The 21,500-nt window shown below is 62.5% G+C and overlaps 6 protein-coding genes across 6 annotated transcripts; all 6 read right to left on the reverse strand.

The window, feature by feature from the left end:
- Positions 1-2,055: 2,055 nt before the first annotated feature.
- On the reverse strand, positions 2,056-2,928 carry LSCM1_05896 (uncharacterized protein; the record flags this gene model as incomplete). Its single annotated transcript, XM_067323331.1, has 1 exon — positions 2,056-2,928. The coding sequence occupies one exon, from the start codon at positions 2,926-2,928 to the stop codon at positions 2,056-2,058; it is 873 nt and encodes a 290-aa protein (XP_067180282.1).
- A 923-nt stretch (positions 2,929-3,851) lies between these two features.
- LSCM1_05897 (uncharacterized protein) lies at positions 3,852-7,436 on the reverse strand (the record flags this gene model as incomplete). The annotated part of the gene is made up of 1 exon (XM_067323332.1): positions 3,852-7,436. The coding sequence occupies one exon, from the start codon at positions 7,434-7,436 to the stop codon at positions 3,852-3,854; it is 3,585 nt and encodes a 1,194-aa protein (XP_067180283.1).
- A 686-nt stretch (positions 7,437-8,122) lies between these two features.
- Positions 8,123-11,422, reverse strand: LSCM1_05898 (uncharacterized protein; the record flags this gene model as incomplete). Its single annotated transcript, XM_067323333.1, has 1 exon — positions 8,123-11,422. The coding sequence occupies one exon, from the start codon at positions 11,420-11,422 to the stop codon at positions 8,123-8,125; it is 3,300 nt and encodes a 1,099-aa protein (XP_067180284.1).
- Positions 11,423-13,663: 2,241 nt separating this feature from the next.
- On the reverse strand, positions 13,664-15,889 carry LSCM1_05899 (uncharacterized protein; the record flags this gene model as incomplete). The annotated part of the gene is made up of 1 exon (XM_067323334.1): positions 13,664-15,889. The coding sequence occupies one exon, from the start codon at positions 15,887-15,889 to the stop codon at positions 13,664-13,666; it is 2,226 nt and encodes a 741-aa protein (XP_067180285.1).
- Positions 15,890-16,878: 989 nt separating this feature from the next.
- On the reverse strand, positions 16,879-17,874 carry LSCM1_05900 (uncharacterized protein; the record flags this gene model as incomplete). Its single annotated transcript, XM_067323335.1, has 1 exon — positions 16,879-17,874. One exon carries the CDS (start codon positions 17,872-17,874, stop codon positions 16,879-16,881), a length of 996 nt encoding a protein of 331 aa, XP_067180286.1.
- Positions 17,875-19,371: 1,497 nt separating this feature from the next.
- Positions 19,372-20,955, reverse strand: LSCM1_05901 (uncharacterized protein; the record flags this gene model as incomplete). The annotated part of the gene is made up of 1 exon (XM_067323336.1): positions 19,372-20,955. One exon carries the CDS (start codon positions 20,953-20,955, stop codon positions 19,372-19,374), a length of 1,584 nt encoding a protein of 527 aa, XP_067180287.1.
- Positions 20,956-21,500: the final 545 nt, after the last annotated feature.

A 21,500-nucleotide genomic window follows, 5' to 3' on the forward strand; every position in this document is an offset into this window, starting at 1 on the left:
GAGAGGAGGAGGAGGAGGGGGGAGAACAGGCAGGCAGACACACTCCTACACCGCCCGACGACTAGAGGACAGGGGGAGAAGGGGAGGGGGAGGGGCAGCCGAAACAGCTCGAGGCGAAGCAGAGGGGAAGACAAAGGCGGAAGCGCAGAAAAGGAGCGAAGGGGAGGGGGCCGCCGTGCACGTCCTCATCCACACACACGGAGCACACGGAACGAAATGCACACAGCACCAAGAGAAGGCGGGGAGGGGCAGGGGGAGGGAGGGAGGGAGTGAGGTCGTAGGTGGAACAGAATGCCAGCGCTTCCTCCCCTCAACGCACGCAAACACAGAGACAGACAGACAGAGACACAGAAGCGCTGTGGGCCGGCGAAGACAGAGAGTGAGATGAATCAACCGCACCCACAAATGGGCACAATGCACGTCGCTGAAGGGTTGAAACAGAAGAGGCGGGAGGGGAGTGGTGGTGGGCGCCTGTTCCTGAAAGCCGCCTGGAAAGTGCGGCGCCGAAGACGATGAAGCAGGAGCCCGATAGCGAGACGGGCAACCAGGGTGGCGGTGGTGGCCGCACCTGCGCGGGAAGGCTTGCACTGAAGCACAGAGCTTTCTTCTGCGCTCGCTGTGCAATGGTCGAACACAAACACAGTCTCGCCAGAAGACGCTCCGTCAGCGGGGAGACGGAGCCGTAGCCACAACAACAACACAACAAGAAAAAGAGGCGCGTGACCCAACCTAAAGTACGATGGAGGATGCCCCAAAGGCAGAGAGGTCTAATGTTTCTGCACGTCTGCCTGGCGATACGGGCGCTCTCGCTGTTGGGCTTCGTCGAGCCTGTCGCGCTGGTCTGGCCGTCTATTTAGGCAACAGCAACAAGTCAACAAACAAATACGCTTGAGCTGGTGTGGGTCTGTAAAGCACAGAAGGGAGGAGGAGGGGGGTACTCGACGGTGTGGGTTGATGAATGTGAGGTGAGGTTTACAGGAGGGAGCGCAGTTGTTGTGGGACGCTGTCTTCCGGCGCGCCTGTGAGGGCGTGTCGGTTATCCGTCTGCCTATCAGCGAGAGGGAGGGAGAGACCACCAGAGAAGTAAATAAGGGAAAGGTGCGCTTACACACACACACGACTGTGTAGGCGCGTTTTTTTGAGTGTGCGCGCTTAAAACGCTCTGCGATGCCGCAATCGGTAGGCGCGTTGCCTTTTCCCCGTTCGCGTAATGTGCTCTCTCCTGAGTGTGTGCGTGTGTGTCAGTGTGCGAGTCAGAGTGGCGTGCGCGTTTGAATCAACAGCTCACCCTCTCCTCCTCCTCAGATGACGGAGTCCACAGAGACACACAAACACACGAAGAGAGAGCGCGCACGCGCAGTAAATTTACGACGAAATGTATAGTTGGGGATGATCAGTCCCTCTCTCGCTTGTGGCTCAAGGGGGGAGGTGTGGTGGGGAAGTGGGTGGAAGCGGAAAGGGGTAAGGGGAGGAGGGGAGAGGATGGATGGGTCGGGTGGGTGGCTCGGCTGTGTGTGTGTGGGTGTGTGTGGAAGGAGGCATGCGAGTACTGCGCTTACTACACTGGCTTTGTTCATGGCGCCCGATACGCATGCAGATGTGTTCACGCAGCGCAATTGGAGAAGCGTGGGGTGAAGGATGGGAGGGACGGAGAGAGCGAAGAGAGTCATCGTAGTGGAAGAGCGAAGGAGGAAATGGGCGCGCGGGGTAGGTGAGACGGCCGAAAGGATGCCAGCCAGGCACACAGAGACATTGGTGGGCGCTTCCGATGCGACCACGCAGCGTGAGAGCGAGCCCGCAACATGAAGCCGCGAAAGCACTACTCGACACGACCGCCGATGAGGGTTCGCGTGCGCACTAGAGGCCGTCGCACTCATTCATGTATTAGCAGACCCCCATGCACCGGTGCAGCCCTACCATTCGAGGCACCCTTGCACTCAGCACGTGGCCTCTTGTTTCGCCCGGCGTCTTTCGAGGGCATTGCGTGACATTCTTTTTGACGGCGCGAGCGTACACGCACAAACATGCAGACATACACACATACTGCCTTGACGTTTACGGCATATATTGGGGCTGACGGGAGGCGCGGAGGGCACCGCGGAGCGAATTCAGCGTTTCCTTCTGCTCATCCGTCAAGAGCCGCTTCTCCTTCTGCGTCATCTCGCGCGCTGTCACACCAGAGGCGAGTTGCAGCACGTACTCGTACCATGACGTGTAGAAGATGGTTGCTGCCACCGCGTCGGCGTCTGTGTGACGCGTGAACTCGCCCTGGACAAAGCGGTTGCCGAACTCTTGCTGCTCTGGGGTGAGAAGGTAGCGGAGGAGGTAGTCGCCCTCGTCCTCAGCCAGGCTGTGGTCGGCTTCCGTCGCACCGACCGCGACGTTGGTCGCAGTGACCTGCGAGGTGGCGCACACACCGGTCACGGCAGACAAGGCCGCTTCAGGCCCTTGCTCGCGCGACGTGCGCAGAGAGACTGCCACCTCCTTGTTGTGCAGGCGTAGAATGGTGCGGTAGAGGCGCACAAAGGACAAGCGCCACTCGGGCGACTTGTACGGCTGCTTCTGCAGCTGTGAGGGGTGTGTGAGGCCAGCGAGAGACAGGCGGAGGGACAGGTTCGTCCCAAGACCAACGCTGCTCATGACGGTTGCCGACGCGGCGGGCGCCGCACTGTCGGATGTCGCCGTCGCTTTCTGTGTCTTCTCGCGAGCTAGTCGAGCCTTGGCGGTGACACTGAAGGGACCGTAGCCCATCGGTCGCACTACTGCGTCAACATCGATGTTCTTCGCACCCGCACCATCGCCCCTACCGCAGCGGCCCGATGCACTCGATGCGTACCGCCGGGCTGGCGCCACAAGGGCGCCGCAGCAACTGCGCACAAGTTTAGAAGAGGACGCAAGGTTCACGTAAGAAAGCCGCATGGCCCACATCTTTACTAAGAGACGAAGACGGCAAAGAGAGAGAGGAGTTGGGGGTGGGGCTGAGGGGGGAGGACGGATGCTGGCTAGCGAGGAGGACACGCCCAGCGCACTGCTGAACGGAGGCGTGGGCGTGGGGAGAGAGGGTGGCGCGGCAGCCGAGAGGACGCATCATGATAGCGAGAGAGAAAAGGCAGCGATCCATTATTGCGATGGCCACTGCATCCATACACTGACGCAGGCTGCCCGTCAACGCACCGCACGCCACGTGATGCCCCCCTCCTCCCTTCCTCCCTCCCTGGCCACCTTGCGCGGCCTTGAAAAAAATGAGGAGAGGGGGTGGGAGAGGGGTTTACCGTGCGGCGCGGGCGCCGCTCGTCCCTTTTGTTTGGCTCCCTTATCGACCCGGTGCTGGAGCTGGAGGAAGTGGAGCGCTGCACGTTCGCGTCGGGTGTGGGGGCGATCACAAAAGGCGTGCATGCGAGATTAAGGCTTACACACACACGCCCACAGGGAGAGAGAGAGAGACGGAGGGCAGGTGCTGCTACTGTACATCGTCACGATCGCCAGCCACCGGTCGCTACCTCTTTGCAACGGTCGTGATGGCGACAGCGTGCGGCGACGGTGGCGGTGGCGGAGAGAGAGGGAGAGGAGAAGCGGATGCCAAAGCGGCCCTCTCAACGGGAGCGCGCGCGCACACACACATAACGGGGGGGGAGGGAGAACTCAGGTAATGCAGAGGGACTCCTCGAGATACGCCAGAGGCCGTGACACTGACCAAAAGCCTTAGCACCAGTCGTTTACACGCCACGGGGCTCCCGCCATTTCCCTCCTCCTCCTTCCGCGCGGCCCCTTTTCACCCTATCGGCGCGTCGGCGCCTCCGCTGGGGGTCGTTCCCCGGAGCCTCCAGCAAGCACCCGGTGGCGCGCGAGCTTCACTGCCCCTGCATCGTACTTCTCCGGGAGCCCCTGCCAAAGCTGACAGGCCCCACGTGCTTACCGCCGGCGGCACCGCTGCTCAGCAGTGCGAGCCGGTTGCGCTGCGTCTGCGGCGTGGGGTAGCCTTCCATGATGTCGATCTCCTTTTCTTGCCATAGGCGATAGGTGACCTTTGAATTCTCGGCACGCTCCCGCTGCACGTTCACCCGCGCCTGCAGCAGCGCCGCCCGCTCCTTAGCGAGGGCGTTGATGCGACTGGCGACCGGCAACGCCGCTTGCCGCGGGTTCAGACCTGCCTCGACCAAAGCCGCAAGGGAGCGGTTAGTGTAGACGCGCTGCAGGTGCGCATTCCACATGATCTTCATATTGAGTCGCGCGAGCTTCTTGCACAGCTGCATCTCTGCATCGTACGCGTGGCGAGCGGCGAACACAACGTCCGTGTGGCTCATGGGGTTCAGCGCCAGCGCCGCACAGAGGTGCTGGAGAGGCTTGCCGGCAGACGGCCGCGTGCTATCCGGCAAAACGATTTGGCTCATAATGAAGTGGTGCAGTGTCGTGTACAGCTGGCTGAAGACGCTGAGGGAATCCCGCAGACGGATTGCCTCGCTGGCGCCGTAGCGCAGGTGAATGATGTGGGCAAGGGGGTCCGTCGTGTTGCGCAGCCTCAGCGGCCACGGATGATAGCCGCAGCGGTATTCAGTCGTCAGCATCGGCATGAGCAGCGCGCCCGCCGACTCGACCATGTCCTGCATGGAACGCACGCGAGCGCTGAGGACCACATTTTCGCTGAGTGTTTTGTCGACGAGGGCAGAGCGCCGGAGCAGACTCTGAGTAGTGTTGTACAGAATCGCCTTGAAGAAGTGAAGCTGCTCTGCCACGTGGGCGCGCAGCTGATGCAGCGCTTGGCGGAGGCCCGAGACGTGCTGATGGAGTACGGCACGCACCTGCGTTGTGTCCGTCAGCGCACGCAGCCGCTCCACCTCGTGTTTCTGCTCCGCGACGATGCAGTTGTGCTCAGCGGTGCGTATGAGCATACTTTTCTTCAGCGCGTGCTGCCGCTCGTCGTACGCGATACGCATCCCATCGATCTGCTGCTTTGCATCCTTCCGGAAGTCGAACTTCGCCGCCGCCACATCTGCGCACCCGCCACGCACCACCTGCAGCGTGTGCGAGGGCAGCTTTGCATCCTCCTCGACTGCCAGCAGCACCAGATCGAGAAGACTCGTCACCGCCTCCAGGTCGTTAGGCTGCTGCTCACCCCCCGCTGCCCCGGCAGGACCGCTGCTGCTAACGACGCAGAAGGACGGGATGCCGGGCACAGGGGCGCCCGCTCCCGACGGAATGGCTGAGAGGCTCGCTCCTAGGGAGGCGTTGGCGCCGTTTGCGTGCAGCTGCATCGCAGCCGACCGCCCGCGGCCACCACTACCGTAGATGCCACCGCAAACACTCCCGATGCTTCCGCTGGTGCTCAGCCGCTGCCCCGAAATCAGCCGCGGAGGGCGATACTGCTGCTTCAACTGTCCATCTCCAGACAGCGATAGCGCCATGGACGGCGCGGTGCTTGGGCCGTACTGCTTGTGCATTCGCATGGGGCCCAAGACGGAGATGGAGGTGTTGGGGCCCTCGTTGATCGCGTCGCTGATGCCAGAAGGCGAAACCGCCCCACGAGGGAGTTGGTGCTGCGAGTGCTGTTGCTGCTGCAGATGCTGCACCCGCCCTGATGCCAAGTGCAGCTGAGACCGCAGCATCGTGCACTCCCGCAGGAGCGTTTCCCGCAAGTACTGCAGCACACACTTCTTCTGTTCTGTGTACTGTGCCTCCTCGCACAGCTGATTCGTTAGGGCTCTGCGGTGCATATGCGCATCCGCCAGCTGCGCCTCGAGCATCTCTATCTGCTGCTGCAGTGCCGCGTAGTCGGCCTTTGGCACCATAGTCAGACTGTTCTCCTCAGTCACGGTGCCAACGCTCGCCAGGCACGTTGCATGATGGGCAGCCGCGAACGCAGACGGCGGTGCCGCCGACGCCTCGGCGAGTTCCTTGTGACCGCTGGCTGCCTCCTTTGCCATTGCGAGTGATTCTGGCGTGGCTGTGACGTCGCTGGGTGATGAGCTGTAGCCGCCAGCAGCGCTTCCCCCGCTCAGGTGGTCTCGCAGCACCTGGCGACACTGGGACACGTGACCGGCGACTCCATTTAAGGCCCCGCCCTGCGGCGCTGCGACGTTTAGCCGCGACGACTTGCCATAACCGGACGGCAGCTGCGCATCAGCAAGTGCGCTTGTGCCGCCCGTGAGGGCGCCATGCTTTCCAGAGCCCGCGGTATCCAAGTCGCGCGGCACGTTGACAATGGCGGGGAGCAACACCGTTGCAGCTTGAGCGCTCGCCGGCTGGCTCCGTGCGGCGCCATCGTCCAAGATCTGTCCACGTATCGCCCCCGTGACACGGTCCTCCACGTAGCCGGCGCGGGGCACCAATAGCGGTTTCCTGCGAAGTTCCTGGAACACCTGCGCGATATCTTGCTGGGCGGCCCCGGTCGCTGCCTTACCTCGGCTCGCGCTGTACTGCGAGTAGAGCGGAATTTCCTTCAAAAGTCGGTCCAGCAGCGCGCGAGACTCGAAGGAGAAGACGATGCAGTCCTTCAGCGACCCGCTTTCGGCGAGCGACAGCTTCTTCTGCAACGTCCCCATCACATGTTGAATGACGAGCCGCAAAGGAAGAGGGCACGGCTGCCCGGCAATGTCACGCTCCAGCTCGGCATCTCCCGCGGCCTCCGCGGTCGAGCCCCTGGCGCTGCCGGTGCCGGGGAGGCGCTCCATAAGCTGAAACTGAGTCAGTCGCGACGAGCTCTTTCTACCGTCACCGCCGCCGTCGCGTTCGGCGGTGGGGCTGTCGTCCCGTGACCTCGGCGAGTCGTGCGCAGGCGCCTTGGCGGTCACCATGCTCACACGAGAGCCTTTGGAGAGGCGGAAAGCCGACCGTCTGCCCGTACCCGCCTCTGCGTCGTCGAGGACTTGCTTCGTCGAGGAGGAGGAGGAGGCGGGCGGTAGAGGTGGCGAGCGGCGCTTCGTGCTTTGCCGCTGCCCATGCTCGACTGCTTTCAGCTCCTGCTGGTCCCACCCACACTCCAGCTCCAGATGTATGCCGTACTGCTCGGCTAGGGAGGCGCGGGACAGTTCCGCGTAGTTCAGCTGATGCTGCAGCCGCCGCATGATGCGCCTGTAAACGTCGTGCAAGTTGGCGTGCACAGCCTCACCGTTGACCATGAGGGGCGCGGCCTCGGGCTGCTGCGCTGCTGCGCTCTCGCCGCCCGCTAAGGCGCCCTGCACCTGCTGGCTCTGTGGCAGCTTACCGGAGGCCCTGTAGGGGCCCGACCCACTGTGAGGGACCTGAGTAGGCGTAACGCGAGAGCCGACGTAGCTGTCGGCAGGCACGCGAGGCTCCGCGCTGCGCTCATGTAGACTGCAAGGCGTTCGCTCTGGCAGCGAGACATTGGGGTACGGAGTGTTCATGTTGTTCACATACACGCGACTACCGGTGCTGTGATGGTGCTCGCGGCCATCACCTTCGACGCTGACCCGAGACATCGAGAAGAGCAGGGCCGATGACAAGGGGTGGGGCGAGGGGGGGAAAGACACGCGCGGGCACCTCAGATGAGAAGGAGGCTTGCTCGCCCTGGCTTGGGGGACGCGCACAGCACCCGATGGCCTCACAGTGTGCGTGTCAGATGAGACTGGTGCTCGTGCGTGCGCTGTGCTTATACTGGGACGCAGGGAGGGAGGGAGAGGAGAGGAGTGTGGCAGGTAAGCGAGATGAACGACACGAAGCAATCAACCGCCGCCATGATCTCTACAGCATACGCACGCATGTGCCGTGCATGAAGTCAACCGCATCGACACACACACATATATATATATATATGTATATGCGTATGTGCGTGTATATGTGTGTGTGCGCATGCTCGAGAGAGCGAGAACGAGGGGGTGGGATGGGTGGGGCGGGTATGTATTTAACTTCTATACCTGCGGAGAGGTTAGATGACCCGTGTCAGCAGGGGAGGGGGACCGCACCGATGCGCGCGAGTCATCTCAGACATCTGAGTCGCGCAATGACATACGGAGGCACACATAAACACACACACTCCTCAAAGAAAAGGGTAACCGCACACGGAAAAAAAAGAAAAGGGATGCGATACACACACACACACGCGCGCACCATCGATACAGAGAGACACACAGACGCTCGCAAAGCGAGACCCACGCTGCTCGCACAATCATGAGCGGCCCGCCGAGCATGCCGGAGGTGGGGAGTCCCCACCATCGAGGGGCTCCCCCACGTACGACTCTACAGGCGTACCAGCACTGGACGCTGCCTCATCGTCCGCGGCCGTACCACCCCTCGCTATGGGAGACTCCAGCGAGCACCCGTGGAAGGAGGAGACGGAGCTGAAGCTGACTGCATCCGCTTCGTCCTTCGCAGAAACCAACTCGGCCACATTGGCAGCGACTGTGACAACATTGCCTACCGCGTTCATGCCCGGAACCGACGGCAGCGGAGGGGGTGAAGAGATCGGCGGCTTCCGGGGCAAAGGCGCGCATGCAGCGCTGGCGTGCGCGACGTGTCCCGGGAACAGCTCCACGGCGACGGCCACGGGCCGTGGGGCCGCACCGTTGGGGGGAGGACCCAGCGGCACCTCATCTCTCGCCTCCTCAAGCCCAGCCCCGTTTCCCTTAGCTCCTGGCAGCGGTGATGGCTCACAAAAAATGCCGGTCATGGAGGCGCCATCGTCCCCCGTTTCCTCGAGCTCAGCGGCGATTGCGCCTGTGCCCGATGAAACCCTCTCCTCCACCCTCTCTGGCACGACGCGGTAAGCGGCGGAGCTGCTGCTGCTGTCGGTGCTCACCGCAGTTGAGGTGGAGTAGGAGTTGCTCGCCGCATTCTGCGCTGCAGCTGCTTTCGCAGACTCGTCAAGTGGAGAGAGCAGCGGACAGGAGCGAGCGTGGGAGGGGCGACGGTGCACGCGAGGAGTCACGGACGCTGTACACTCAGCGTACTCCTCGTCTTCCTCTTCGACCGTGGCTGCACTTAGCGCTTCATGCGCTGACACGGGGGACTGAGCAGGCGGCAGAGAGAAGCACTGCGACCCTTGAACTGGTGGGTGCAACGCTGATACAGATGCGGAAGCTGTCGCTGCAGGAGCGGCTGCAGTGGCAGACAACGCGCTCAGCGCGCCAGTGGTGCGGCTATCGTCTAAGACGACCGGCGGCTTATGGTGGGCAAGCAGCCGACGCTCTGGCAACCTTGACACGACCGACGCTGCTGCCGAGGAGGGGGAGGCACTCGCTCGACTGCTTGTGGTGCTGCTCTTCTTCCATGCCGGCCGCGGCCTCTGTGGAGGCGGCAGAAGCACAGAGTTTTCCAACTTGGCGTCAGCGGCTGCGGTGGTGGACGTTGACGGTGGCGGTGGCGCTTCATCAGGCACACCTTTCCAGTCCAAGCTGCACGCTCGACTCTTTGTGGGCGGCATCTGTGCCGGCTGGCTCCTATGCGCTTCGCGGCTCATCTCTGCCTGTGCAGACGCGGCGAAAGCCGTGAGCGACGACGATGACAGCGTCGATGAAGAGAAGTTGGTGAGGTGCGAGACGTCCTCGACAGCTGCAGCTTTCAGCGCGGCTACTGGGGCAGGTCCCCGCGTTGTCGCGGACTCATCTGCACCGTTCGCCGTCTCAATCGTGGTGGCGAGCGCGTGCGGCTTACTCTCGCGCTCCAGCTGACGCAGGCGCTCGTAGTGATCGCGCAAGATGCTGAAGAGGTGAGAGTCATGCGCCATGGCGATGCGCATCCGCGCCTCGCCTTCTTCGTGCACGAGGACGGTGCGGTATGCCTCTGACGTACTGCGAGGGTCCGCGGCGGCTGTGGAGGAATGCCGGCACACGGGGGGCAATCGAGAAGACGTCGACGAGGAGACTGTGTGCTGCTCCAAGAGCTGTGCCGAAGACGCAGGGGTACTGGACTTGCCCCTCGACGCAACAAGAGCCTCCGCCGACACCACTGATTCGTCAGCAGGTGCATCCACTGCATTCACTCCCGCCACCGTTGCTGCGTTAGCTGCCCGCCAGTCGAGCTTGCGGCGCACATGCGACAGAGGGGCGGCGGCCGGTGCATCGGTCGTCGCCGCCGCGTACCGCTGATGGTGCAGCGGCGACACAGCTGCCCTAGGTGCGACGCTGGCGCTTCCCCCGTTGTCTACCGAGGGACCTCCGCGGTGGCCGCCTTTGCACATGCGTGGATAGATGTGAACGCGTTCTGACGGAGGTGGGGCGGGGTAGACCAGAGTACCGGCGGACGCGGCAGCCGATGCTGCTCCCCCTGCGGACGGCGAGTGCGACGGTGGTGTGGCGCGGGTGAAAATAATGGCAGATGATTCACCGCGCTCCTCGTCACGGCGCCGACGGTCGCTGTGGTCTCTGCGGCCGTGGCGCGCGCCATCAAGGGGCGCCGTGAACGAGCACTCCCGCCTTTGCGCTTTGTGAGGCTCAGGGTGATGCCGCGAGTCTCTCGCTTGCTCCTCGTGCGCTGTGCGCTGACAGCGAGTGCGACTACGGTGCGTCCTTGACGGGGACCGATCCGCTCCCGCATCACTGGAGGCGGAGCGTGACCGCGCGGAGACGCACACGTGCCTATCCAAGCTGCAATGAAGGCCACAGTGAGAGCCGTGCCGAGTGTGGCCGTGCACGCCGACATCACCAATGACATTCGCCGCCGCCATTGCCGACAGCACCTCGCGCACCTGGCGCATGCCACGTATAATCACCTCCGCGCTCTGCGCTGCCCCTTGAAGTAGAGCGCGTCGGAGCGGCCCATCGGCACACACGCTACTGCCAACGTAACCGCCCTCGTCGCCACTCTCATCGCCTTTAGTGCTTGTGTGACGACACGACCTGCGCGTATAAAGCGAGGTGTCGAGTCTCCCGCGCTCGTACGAGTCGCAGCGGGCATCGGAGCCCGCGTCGCGAGGCGCCGCCGCTCCGCCATACAACAGGAGCGGGACCCACTGAATCGCGGGGGCAAGACTGTCCCAGCTGGTTGCAACAGAGCGGAGTTCGGTGTCGGTGCGCGAGGCGCTGCGCTCTTTCTGATCGGTTTCATCGAGGAAGCTCTTCAGTGTTGAAGCGCTAGGGCCGCCGGCGCAGTTGTAGGGATGAACCTCGCCAGGCCTTGGCGAAGATGGTGACCGCGCGCGGTCCGCCTCGTAGCCTTGTACGTTAAAGCGGAGCTCCTCTGCAAGGTACGATGTCGATACCGCCGGTACCGCTTCCAAGCTGGAGCGGTCACCTTGGCGCCTATTCGACGACGATCGTGACCGACGACGGTGATGGTGATGGCTACCGGTGTGAGCACGCCTACTTAGTTTGGCCGCTTTCGCCACTGCTGCTGTAGCGTCTCTGATGCCAACAGGCACCTGCCCTTCTGCGAGGTCTATCATCACCTTGCGCCACTGCAGTGTGATGCCGGCGAGCAGGCGCGCTAGCAGTCGCGTTGTCTCACGCTGTTCGCGCAACGCCGCCGCCATGGCGTTAGCTGAGACAGAAGGTGCAGCGCAGCCACCATGCCTCTTCTGCCCTCCATCCTCGCGAGGTCGGTGAGTCGCTCGTGTGACGGAGCTTTGGGGCCGCTGTAGGTGGTGGTCATTGTGCTGGCGCTCTAGCGACGCACCTTGCCTGAATGACTGCACTCGTGAGTCGCCACGCGAGGTGGGCCTCGGGTGGCGACCGGGAGCCCTCCGTGTGTCGGCATCCATTGCTGAGGTTCACGCTGAAGAGACGGGGGAGACTTGGATGGGAAGCACCGCACATCCACGAGGCGCTGCGCGCTCAGCATGCCACCGTACCTCACCTCGACTAATGAACGAGCTGGCCAGTCACACCCTCGCGGACCTCAGCTAACAGCCGACTGATCAGCAACAGCGCGAGGACTAGGGACGCTCCTGTCTATGTGTAGGCGTGCGAGGGTGGGTGAGGGAGGGGGGAGTAAGGGGAACTCAGCGCCTGTTTGTGCACCAGTTTACGCACGTATGTATCTAAGGTAGGGGTAAGGGTAAGGGGTGTAGAGGGGAGGGGGACGCGCCTATTCGCGGCTTCTCTCTTTGTCCGACGCTGCCTGTCCCAGTGTGAGAGATGCATGCGTGTATGCGGAGATAACGAGGAGGGAAGGGTGAGGGGTGTATGGGGAGGGTGTGTGGTTGATCGGGCTCAGCTATGCAACACAGAGCTGTGCACGGAGCTGTGGGCGACACAGCCACGGGGCAGGCACATATGTGTCTTTTATTTGCGGCTGCTTGTGGAGGCCGCGTTTATCGCTCTCGCTCAATCGCTCGCCTTCCCTCTGCAGTTGCATGAAGACGCCGACGGGGCTATTTACCGTGCGCCGTGCGCGGGAGGCAACAGTGCTAATGCCATCGATTTGGTAGTCGCAGTGCGGGGCATGCGTTGGAGTTGGAACCACCAAAACACCGTCTCGTCTCCCTCGCCACCGACCACCATTTTTCGCGTTGCTGTTCTCTTTTGGCAAGGCGCACGTGCATACATCGGGCTGCGGCGGTGGGGCAGCGCCAGATGAAAGGGTGCCAGCGAGAGGCAAGTGTGGGAGAGGATGGGAGGGGGGAGGACGAGAGGAATAGCGGTGGCGCATGCGCAGTGACGGCACATGGGCATGGAGGACGGGGTGGGGTGGGGTAAGCACGCTGTGGGTCTCTTGACCGCTTGCTCGATGGACTCTCCCCCTCCACCCTCACTTTCCAATCACCGCAGCGCAGAGCGAAGCAACGCCGACGACCGAGAAAAGAGGTCTGGCCACCCATACGTGTACACACTCATCAGCGCCCTCTTGAGTGACATCATCGGACACTTCCGTCTCCCCCTCCCCGCTCTGCCTACACTTACAACAGGAGCGCACTCACGCCCGTTGCGGGTGCCCGAGTATGTAAGCGGGCTGGTGTTCGGAGAAAAAGAGGTGGAGAGGAGGAGGACATGAGCACAAGAGCTTGCGGTGCCCATTCAGGAGAGAGGGTGACGAGACAAGGCCGCAAACGAGTCCAAACAGAGCTTTATACATCTTTAATGAAAGGGGAGAGCGGAAACACAGAGAGAGAGGCGAGGGCAGACCCCCTGTCTCTCTCAGAAGGAGTGGCGTGGGCGGAGGTGGCGTGGTGAAAAAGCCAAGGCGGCGGTGAGATGCTGCCAAGGGCAACAGCTGCGCTGCAGAAAGGGCATGCACCCGGGGTGGGGGTGGGGGGCTGAGTAAGAGGCGGAAGTTGGCGCGCAGTCATGCGTGCATACACACACACACACACACAGAGGCACTCATACATACAGGAAGTGGAAGGGGGTGGGTGGGAAGGCGTAAAGACAAGTCACGAGGAGTGGAAGAAACAGAGCATGGCCAGGCAGCCGTACATTACATTGATAGCGGAACAGATGCGCATACACACACACGCACACACAAAGCACAAACACACGAGCACGACGGAGAGACGCGCGTATCAACGCAGCTGGAGGCTGCTGGTGCCACCACGGAAGTGAAGGCCCTCTCTCCCAACTCATCCCCTCACCCTCCCTCGCAAAGGAGGCCATTAGGCAGGGGATTAGCTGTCGGTTCGTGCGTAGAAGAAAATAAAAAGCGAGACCGCTTCGAGAAGAGGGGGGACGGGGAGAGTGTGCCAGCGATACCCCAAAAAAAGAATGGCAGGCGCTGGCGACTTTAGTGTAAAGAAGAAAGCCTCGACCCTCCCCCTGCGGTGCATCCATCGACAAGGTCATACAAAGGCGCTCGGGTTAGACCGCAGCGTCGGCTGAGGTGTGTAGTTGAGGCGCGATATGGCAGGGAGGGCCGCCGCTGCGGCTACGGAGCCGACCGGCATCCGCACCACCGCAGTCGCTGCTGAGCAGTTGATCTGCGCCGGACTCCTCTCCCTCGCTCTCTCAGCGGTGGGAGAGGGCGGCGCGGTGGTCATCGTTTTCGCTGCTGCGCTGCCTCGGGCTCCCGGCGCACTGCCCGACGCGACGGTGATGGCGGGCACTGCTCGCATCTGGCCCATAACGCTCTCCAGTGCATTCGGTGCTGTGGCCAGTGACCCAGCATGGTGCGAGCGATGCCCAGAGGCGGAGAGGGTCGACGACGCCGGCAGGCCCGCTGCGGGCACGGACTGCCCACATTGCTCTACTGCTGTACCTGCCGTTTCTGTCGAGACCATCGCCTTCCGTATGGCCGGTGGCACCTCCTCCCACTGCAGCTTGCCGACCTCGATGTCTCGCTCAATGTCCTGAACCAGGGCACCGCGGGGCCCTGCAGCACCACAAAGGTACCGCTGCGGCTGATCCGCCATTACTTCCTCGATCGTGCGCGGGTGGGGGCACTGCGTGACGTGCAGTCGTCCCAGGTCCAGTGACTTTGCCGTACGCAGTGAGCTGGAGCTCTTCTGAGTCGCTGCATGCTGCTGATCAACCTGGCCCGACGAGCTTGATGCTGCTCTCGCTGGTCCAGCCATACGCGTGCGTCGATGCGCCGTACCATTGTAGGTGATGCTGCCGTTGAGCAAGGAGTACTGCCGCTGCGAGGCGGTGAAGGGGAAGACGCTCCCACGGGTCTCAGCAAACGAGCGAGGCGGGGCCCCGTGAGGGTGGCGCCGGTGCAGCGCCGTCGTTGCGCTGCCGTTATCCCCCGCGGAACGCGGCGCTATCGCGGCGAAGCGGGTACCGTCGCCGAAGCTGTAGAGGTGGTTGTACTGGAGCGTGATCGTGCCGGGCGCTGGGTCGTGGGGGACGTAGAAGCCTTTGCTATTGTGGTTGTAGAAGACGTAATCGTGCTGCTCCTCTGCCGTCTTGCCGCGTCGAGGATCTCGGCGGCGCTGTCGACGCAACAGGTTGAGCTCCGATAGGTTTGCCTCATCCAACATGTCCCTTTCGCGGCGGAGGTTGGTGCTGCTCGTGGCAGTACCGTTGAAAGTATCTGACATCTGACTTCGCGCCGCCGAGAGGGGGGATCGCGTTGAGAGGTGGGTGTGGCGAGTCGGGGAAGTGGACGCCGCCGCCGATCTCGGGGACCGCCGGAGCTCGGACTCCGCCCTAGCCGCAATACCGTCGTCGGTAGAGGTGTGGCTAATGTGATGCCGACTGAATCCCTTGAGAGTGTTGCGCGGTACCGGACCGACGGTGGGCCTGTTGCCGTGGAAGGTGTCCTCGAGCACGATGGGTGACATGTGGTCGGTCGAGAGCAGGTAGCGCGAGTAGGAGCCAATGTCCATCCTGTTCACGTGGCTGTTCTCATGACCGCGGCGGAAGACGGCGAGGCCGGTGCTGGGGGTCAGCGACGCAGCGGCGATAGCGATGCGCTCCTCTTCCGGTAGGTCGTACAAGCCATCTACATTGGTGAAGGTCGCGTAGGGCGACATGGAAGTGGCGGACGGTGTCCCCTCGCGATGCAGCACCGCAGCGAGCCGCTGTTCCTGTGGAGCTTTTCGCTGAGGGATTTGTTGCGGCGGCGGCTCTACTGCAGAAGGCGCAGAGGTTACTGTGACAGTGTCAGCACCCCGAGGAAGGCCAGCATCAGTCACAGGTACGACGGGTGTTGGCTCCGCCTCCATACTTCGGTCTAATGGGACTTCGCCACTTCCCCCTTTGCGCCCGTCAACGCCAATTTGAACTGCGTGGGAGGCGTCGCCGATCGTCGCATTTATTTGGACGCTGCCTTCACCTGCTGACGCAGCGGCGCTGCCATGCTCCCCCCCACAAGGCGCCGCGGGACTATCCTCTACTGCAGGATCGGCGGCATGCAATGAACCAGGCAACTCCGCCGGCACTTGTGCTGTCACAGCCACGGCGCCGCTATCTTCGGCTGCGTCTGCGCCGTTGCTGGCATGCAGCTCCTGCGCTTCCGCTGCGTGCGCCTCCTCCGTTGGGGCTACGGCGACATCGACGTCGGTGTCGGCGTCGGGCGCCGCTGCCGCCTCTCCCATTTCGCGGGAATCGTCCTCGGAGACCATCGTCGTCCTTCTGCGCTGGCGGCGATTCTAGTGTCTGATGTAACGGGTGTAACACAGCTTTGTGTGAATGTGTGATTGTGTGTCAGTGCTTGACGGATCAAAGAGAGAGAGGCAACCAAACACACGCAAAAAAGGGTTGACGAGTTGAGGTGAGCAGCAGCGGGGCAACAGGGACGGAGGGTGTGTGTGCGGGGAAGTGAGGCAAAGAGGAGCAGCTGAGCGAAGCGCTGAAGGCTTCTTCTCGGCTACGCTCCGCGTCTTCTCCATTGCCCCACCTCCTCTCTTCTTTCTCCCGAATTCACGACGTCGTGCGCGTACACGAGACGCTCCGCCTGCCTTTTCTCCATGGAGACTCAGGCTTCTGACATGAGCTGCAGCATTGACACCGATCGAGTTCATCCGCCCAATATCGGTCGAGAGGTGCAGAAGCCAACCGTACAAAGAGAAAAGAGGCGCACATGTGTGTGCGTGGCGGTGGTGAGGAAGTCTCCCCCCCTCCCCACCCTCTCACCACGCAGACATGCAAGGGAGAAAGAGAGAGGCCGTCAAGCAACAGTGGTGGTGACCGAGGAGGCGCTTCCGGCGGTAGCGCGGGTGTTGGGGTGTGGTGGTGGTGGTGGTGGAGCAGAGGGAGTGGGGGCGGTGTACTGTGGTTTACATGGGTCGCTGCGGAGCAGCGAAAAAGAGGGAAGAGAAGCAGCTCTGACACACCGAGCAGATGTTGAGCTTTGGTGAGAGGGGACGGGGGGAGAGGGAGGGAGGGGGGGCGGTGGAACGCTGTGGCAACTGCGCACACCAACACCAATGCACCACCACGCAGCGGGAGTGGGACTGGGGGAGGAGGAGGGGAGAGGGAAAGGAAAGGGGGAAGGGGGGCGGAGGCGAGCGTGAAGGGGCGCCCGTGTCGTTGCGCACGGCCACCGGTGCCCGTCCCTGCGAGCAGCTCGGCGGAGTACCGCAGAGGCAGGGCTTCGCCTTTCGGCTTCGTGCTACCAGTGCGGCAGCTCCCGCACCGCCTGGATGTCCGCTGCCCGCGTGCGTGACGCGGCTGCTGCCGCCCTCTCGGCCTGCATCATTTGGCGGATGCGCTTATCGTGGTGGTACTGCGCCAAGGCTTCTGCCTCAGCCGCATTGCTGTGCCGCGACGGCATCCCTGGGCCGATGGCAGGCAGCGTCCAGCTGTCATGGTAGTCGGCGAGGGCCTTCGGCGGAGGCAGCCCTGTGAGCGGCGCTGCAGCTGAAATGATGGGCGCGCCTGCCTTGTGGTGGGGCCGCAGGTGCCGCCTGCGCGTTCGACCGTCCGCTGCCGTCGTGGTCGCTGAGGAAGGCACCGCGTGCGGTTCGGATGAGGGTCCGGCAACACCGCCGTCGTTCTCCCTTCCCGTCCTGATCCACATGCTCAGTTCCTCCAGCGTGTGATCAGGTGGCTGGGCCACCTGTGCCTTGCGACCACGTGCGTGCTGCCGCAGCGCCTCCTCTTCACGCCGCCTCCATGCCTCCTCGGCATCCGGGTGGATCCAGCCGTCGCTTGTGTTGTACACCCCGCGCCCGCGCCGGCTGGCAGTGTGCGGTCGCGCCAGCTCGTCCGGCGGCACACATGCCCGTTTAGAGGGCTTCCATGATCGCTCGCTGAAGAAGCCTGTGGGCTCGTCGAAGTGCCGCTTGCCACCGTTCTTTGTGTGCAGCACGAAGTTGCCACCCAGCGGTGCCGGGTGATCAGCGTTGCCCTTCCAGGGATCGCCGCTGCTGTGCGCCACCAAAGCATGGCTCAGGTGGTCGTATAGAATGCCGGTTGGCTGATGGCGCCGCCCCAGACGACGCAGAGAATGACCTGGCGTACTCCCCGGGATCGTGTGATCGTGGCACGGCGTTGCGTACTGGGAGCGGGTGAACGCGATGGAGATGGTCTCGCGCGGCGCGGCATCCTTGGAGGTGTCCAAGGCGCTCTTGCGAGTGATTGCCTGGTCGCAGAGCGGCTTTGCCATGACTGCAGAGCACAGGAACGTAGGGTAGCCCGCGCACGGTATAGAAGGGGGGGCGGGGGTAGAGGCGGATCGGTTTCTTTTGATCCAAACTCGTTTGCACGCACACACCTGCGTGCATCACGCAGGTGTGTGCGTGCCGGGCCGCCGCCGCGCGAGAGAGGCAGAGGAAGAGGGGAGAAGCCGTGGACGCGCAAAAAAAAAAAGGGGGCCGGCGCGCTGCGGGCGGAAGAGAAAAATGCCTCATTGCACGACTTGTCCGTAGGCGCCCCTCTGCAAGTCGTGCCGCCATTTCCTTCCATGAACACTCATCACGATTGTGCGCGCGAGAGATACGAGCGTCTCTGCGCGCCTGCACGTGCGTACTTGTGTGTGTGTGTCTAAGAAGGAGGGAGAGGGAGGGGGAGGCGAGCCTTGGATGCTTTACCACGTGTGCCATTTGAATTGCATCACGACCATCACCACAGAGGCGCATAGAGTGCGTCTGCGCCTTCTCTGCCCCCCTCCCCCTCCCCCTCCCCCTCCTCTTCACACACACACACACATACACACCGCACTTTCTTTTCTCATGCCATGCCCTTCGTCATCCGCTCGCGGCGTCTCGCGCCACGGGGCGATCGTTTCGGCCGCCGGAGTTTTTTTTTTGCTGCTCTATTTTTTTTTGCTTCGATTTCTCTGTGCGGATTATGCGCACTCCGCCCTGTTCATCGTGGAGAAGGTCCCTGCACAACCGCGCCTATTCCTCCAGCACGTGCGGATACATGAGCGCAGAGTAAGCTTAGGCAAACATACCGTGGCGATGCCACCAACACAACCTTACACCCACAAACGTACACACATACATACCCAAACGCGCGCGCGAAGGGATGACGAGACGCGCATGACGGCTTCGCGCGTACTTGCCGTCTATGCAAGAGAAGACTAGAGAGCCTTTAAAAAAAACAATGCTAAACCAAACCTGACTTGCCCATTTCCCCGGCCACAACCGCCCCCCTCCCTCTCTCCCCCTCCGCTTTCCCTCTCGCCTCAGGACATGACAAGGAGCACTGCACTATGGCCCTTCAGTCCATCACATACACATACACGTACATGGCGAGAGACGGTGTGTCGGTGAAAAAGAAAAGGGAAAGGGCAGTGATGGCGGTGATGAGAAGAGGTTAGGACGTACTATAGCCTGAGAGGTAAGAGAAAAAAAAGGTGCTTGGACAGGGCCGAGGCAGCGCACCTCCCTCCCCCTTCCTCCCCTGCGCGGAGTGACAGAGGGACGGCAAAGCACCGGACCCCGCTGCCGCCACAGCTACCAATGCCCACAAACGTGGACATAACAACTGACAGACATACACAGAGACACGCAAGCCGCGCAGACACACCATTGCCGGGTCGGTGGGGGTCGGGGAGGATGGAAGATGGGGGCGGATACGGGCTCGCCGCCTCTCGCCTTCGGCGATGGTGTGGCCCCTCAAATTCCTCTACGTGCATTCGGCCCGCTCGTGGGGGCCATTACAGGCCCATTTGGCGCAGGGAAGGGAAGCCGAGAACCTCGCCATGGCCGTACAGACTTGTCTTGCTTGCGAACATCCTCTCGTACACCTTCTTGACCTCGGACGCGCCAACGGATTGAATGGCGTCGACAACGTCGTCGAGCGACGTGGCTAAGGTGGAGCCGCTGTCGACGGAGAGGCAGGTGCCGAGGTAGTCGCAGTAGTCCCGGATGGTGTCTGCGTGCTGCGCCAGGAACTGCGCTTTCGCCATCTTCTTCGCCACGGAGAGCATCGAGTCCGAGACAGACGCCCTATGCGCCTGCACCATCTTCACGGCGTCCGTCACCATGCGTACGGAGGCCTGCGGCTCCGCCTTCGCCGTGAAGCCAAGCAGACCAGCCGTCTGATAAGGGGTGTAGAAGGCGCGGACGCCGGCGCACTCGTGCGTCTCGTCCCTGGCGTAGCGCACGCTATCTCGGAATTGCATGTCCATGAGTGCCTTCACCACCATCGAGGCGGCGTGGTCCTTCAGCATCGTCCTGTCCGAGCCGTACGCAAGCCAGCCGACGGCGATGATGGACTCCGTATCCATGTTCGGCTTGGTGCTCATCGTCTTCGCGCGGTCCTCATGGTCGTGGCGCTCACCACCAGTGTACTGAGCAGCCTCATCCCGCGCGTGCATCTGGCACGGCTGCGCCTTGGCGTGATGTGGCGCGGAGGCGGAGTGCGTGAACGGCGTGTTCTCGTACTCGGCAATCAGCGCGGCGTGGTCGACGTTGACGCCGGCGATCACGACGCGCGATGGCACGACGTAGTGGCTGTACTGCTCGAGTAGCACGCTGCTCGAGATGGCGCTGTTGCTGGCCGCCGGCACAAAGCGCGGGTTGCCGAGCGGCTCACGGTAAAAGGCAACCGTCTCCAGCATTTGTTTTGCGTACTCGGCAGGGCACTGCCAGCGAAGCTCTTCCACTTGGTTATCGATGGTGTCACGGAACCGCTCCACATCCGGCTCATGGAACCGTGGGGCGGCGATGCAGGTGAAGATGTTGTCCTGCACGAGGTTCAGCGAGAAGTGCTGTTCCGCTTGCTTCTGGTCTCGAAGCTCTCGCCGCTGGGCGCGAGACGACGTCGATGCGGCGCTCCTCCACTTGTCCGCGCGGGCGTCGATGCGGATGGTAATGTAGTGCTTACCTTTCTCAAAGTGTGCCTGGGCGGCGCCGACGCTGCGGATGTTGCGGTCGAGCTGAAACAGCGAATTATTGTAGTTGCTCGTCGTTAGCGCCAGGTGCATCATGGCACCTACACCCGGCAGGCTCGGCGGGTCGTACACAGGGCCGGCAAGTATGTAGGCGCCGACCGATACCGAGGGACCACCCAGGTTGTGCGTGATGACGCGCGCGCCGTTGTGCAGCTTCGTGATCTCCACCTTCCCGGCAGCAACCGGCGCAGGCTTCGACGGAGGGGCAGGCGGCAGGTGAGGCGCACCGCCGAACGTCTGCGTCAGGGGGGTCTGGCCGAACTTGTACTCATAAATGTGACGAACCTGGGCAACACCAGCCGCGGTGGCTGCCGCCGGGGCCGGAGCTACTACACGACGGAACATGAGTAGGTGGTGGTGGTGGTGGGCTGTATGAACAATGCAAGGCGAGGGAGAGAGAGACGCACGCGCACGCACTTGCACATACACACACACACACAAACGTACTCTCGTCGCTTGTCTGCTGCTTAGAAGAGGCGCCTTGCTGCTTTCGCTTTCATGGCGTGTGCGCCCGAGCCAGTCCCATAGATGTGTATGCAGATCGAGGGAGGGAGGGAGGAAGGGCGAAGAGTGGTCCAATGAAGGAGAGGGGACGTGGAGGAGGCCGCCGAGATGGAAAAAGGGGGAAGGAGGAGGTGGGTCGATCGGGATGAGAGGGTGGGCCGCCAAACGAGGGCGGCGCGCGTGTGCATGGGAGGTGGGAGGGGAGGGGTAACCGCTGTCAGCGCAGGTGAGTCGCATCGTGCGTCATGAGATGCAGAGGGGCGTTAGGGAGAGAGGGAGAGGGGGCAGCGGTAGACGCAAGAGGCGCCGCACACTGTCTTCAAAGACGCATCTGCAGAGTTCCTGCAAGCACAACGCAATGAAAGAGAGCGAATGTGCGTAGCCGA

This window comes from Leishmania martiniquensis, chromosome 13 (assembly GCF_017916325.1).
Source record: "Leishmania martiniquensis isolate LSCM1 chromosome 13, whole genome shotgun sequence".
NCBI lineage: Eukaryota > Euglenozoa > Kinetoplastea > Trypanosomatida > Trypanosomatidae > Leishmania > Leishmania martiniquensis.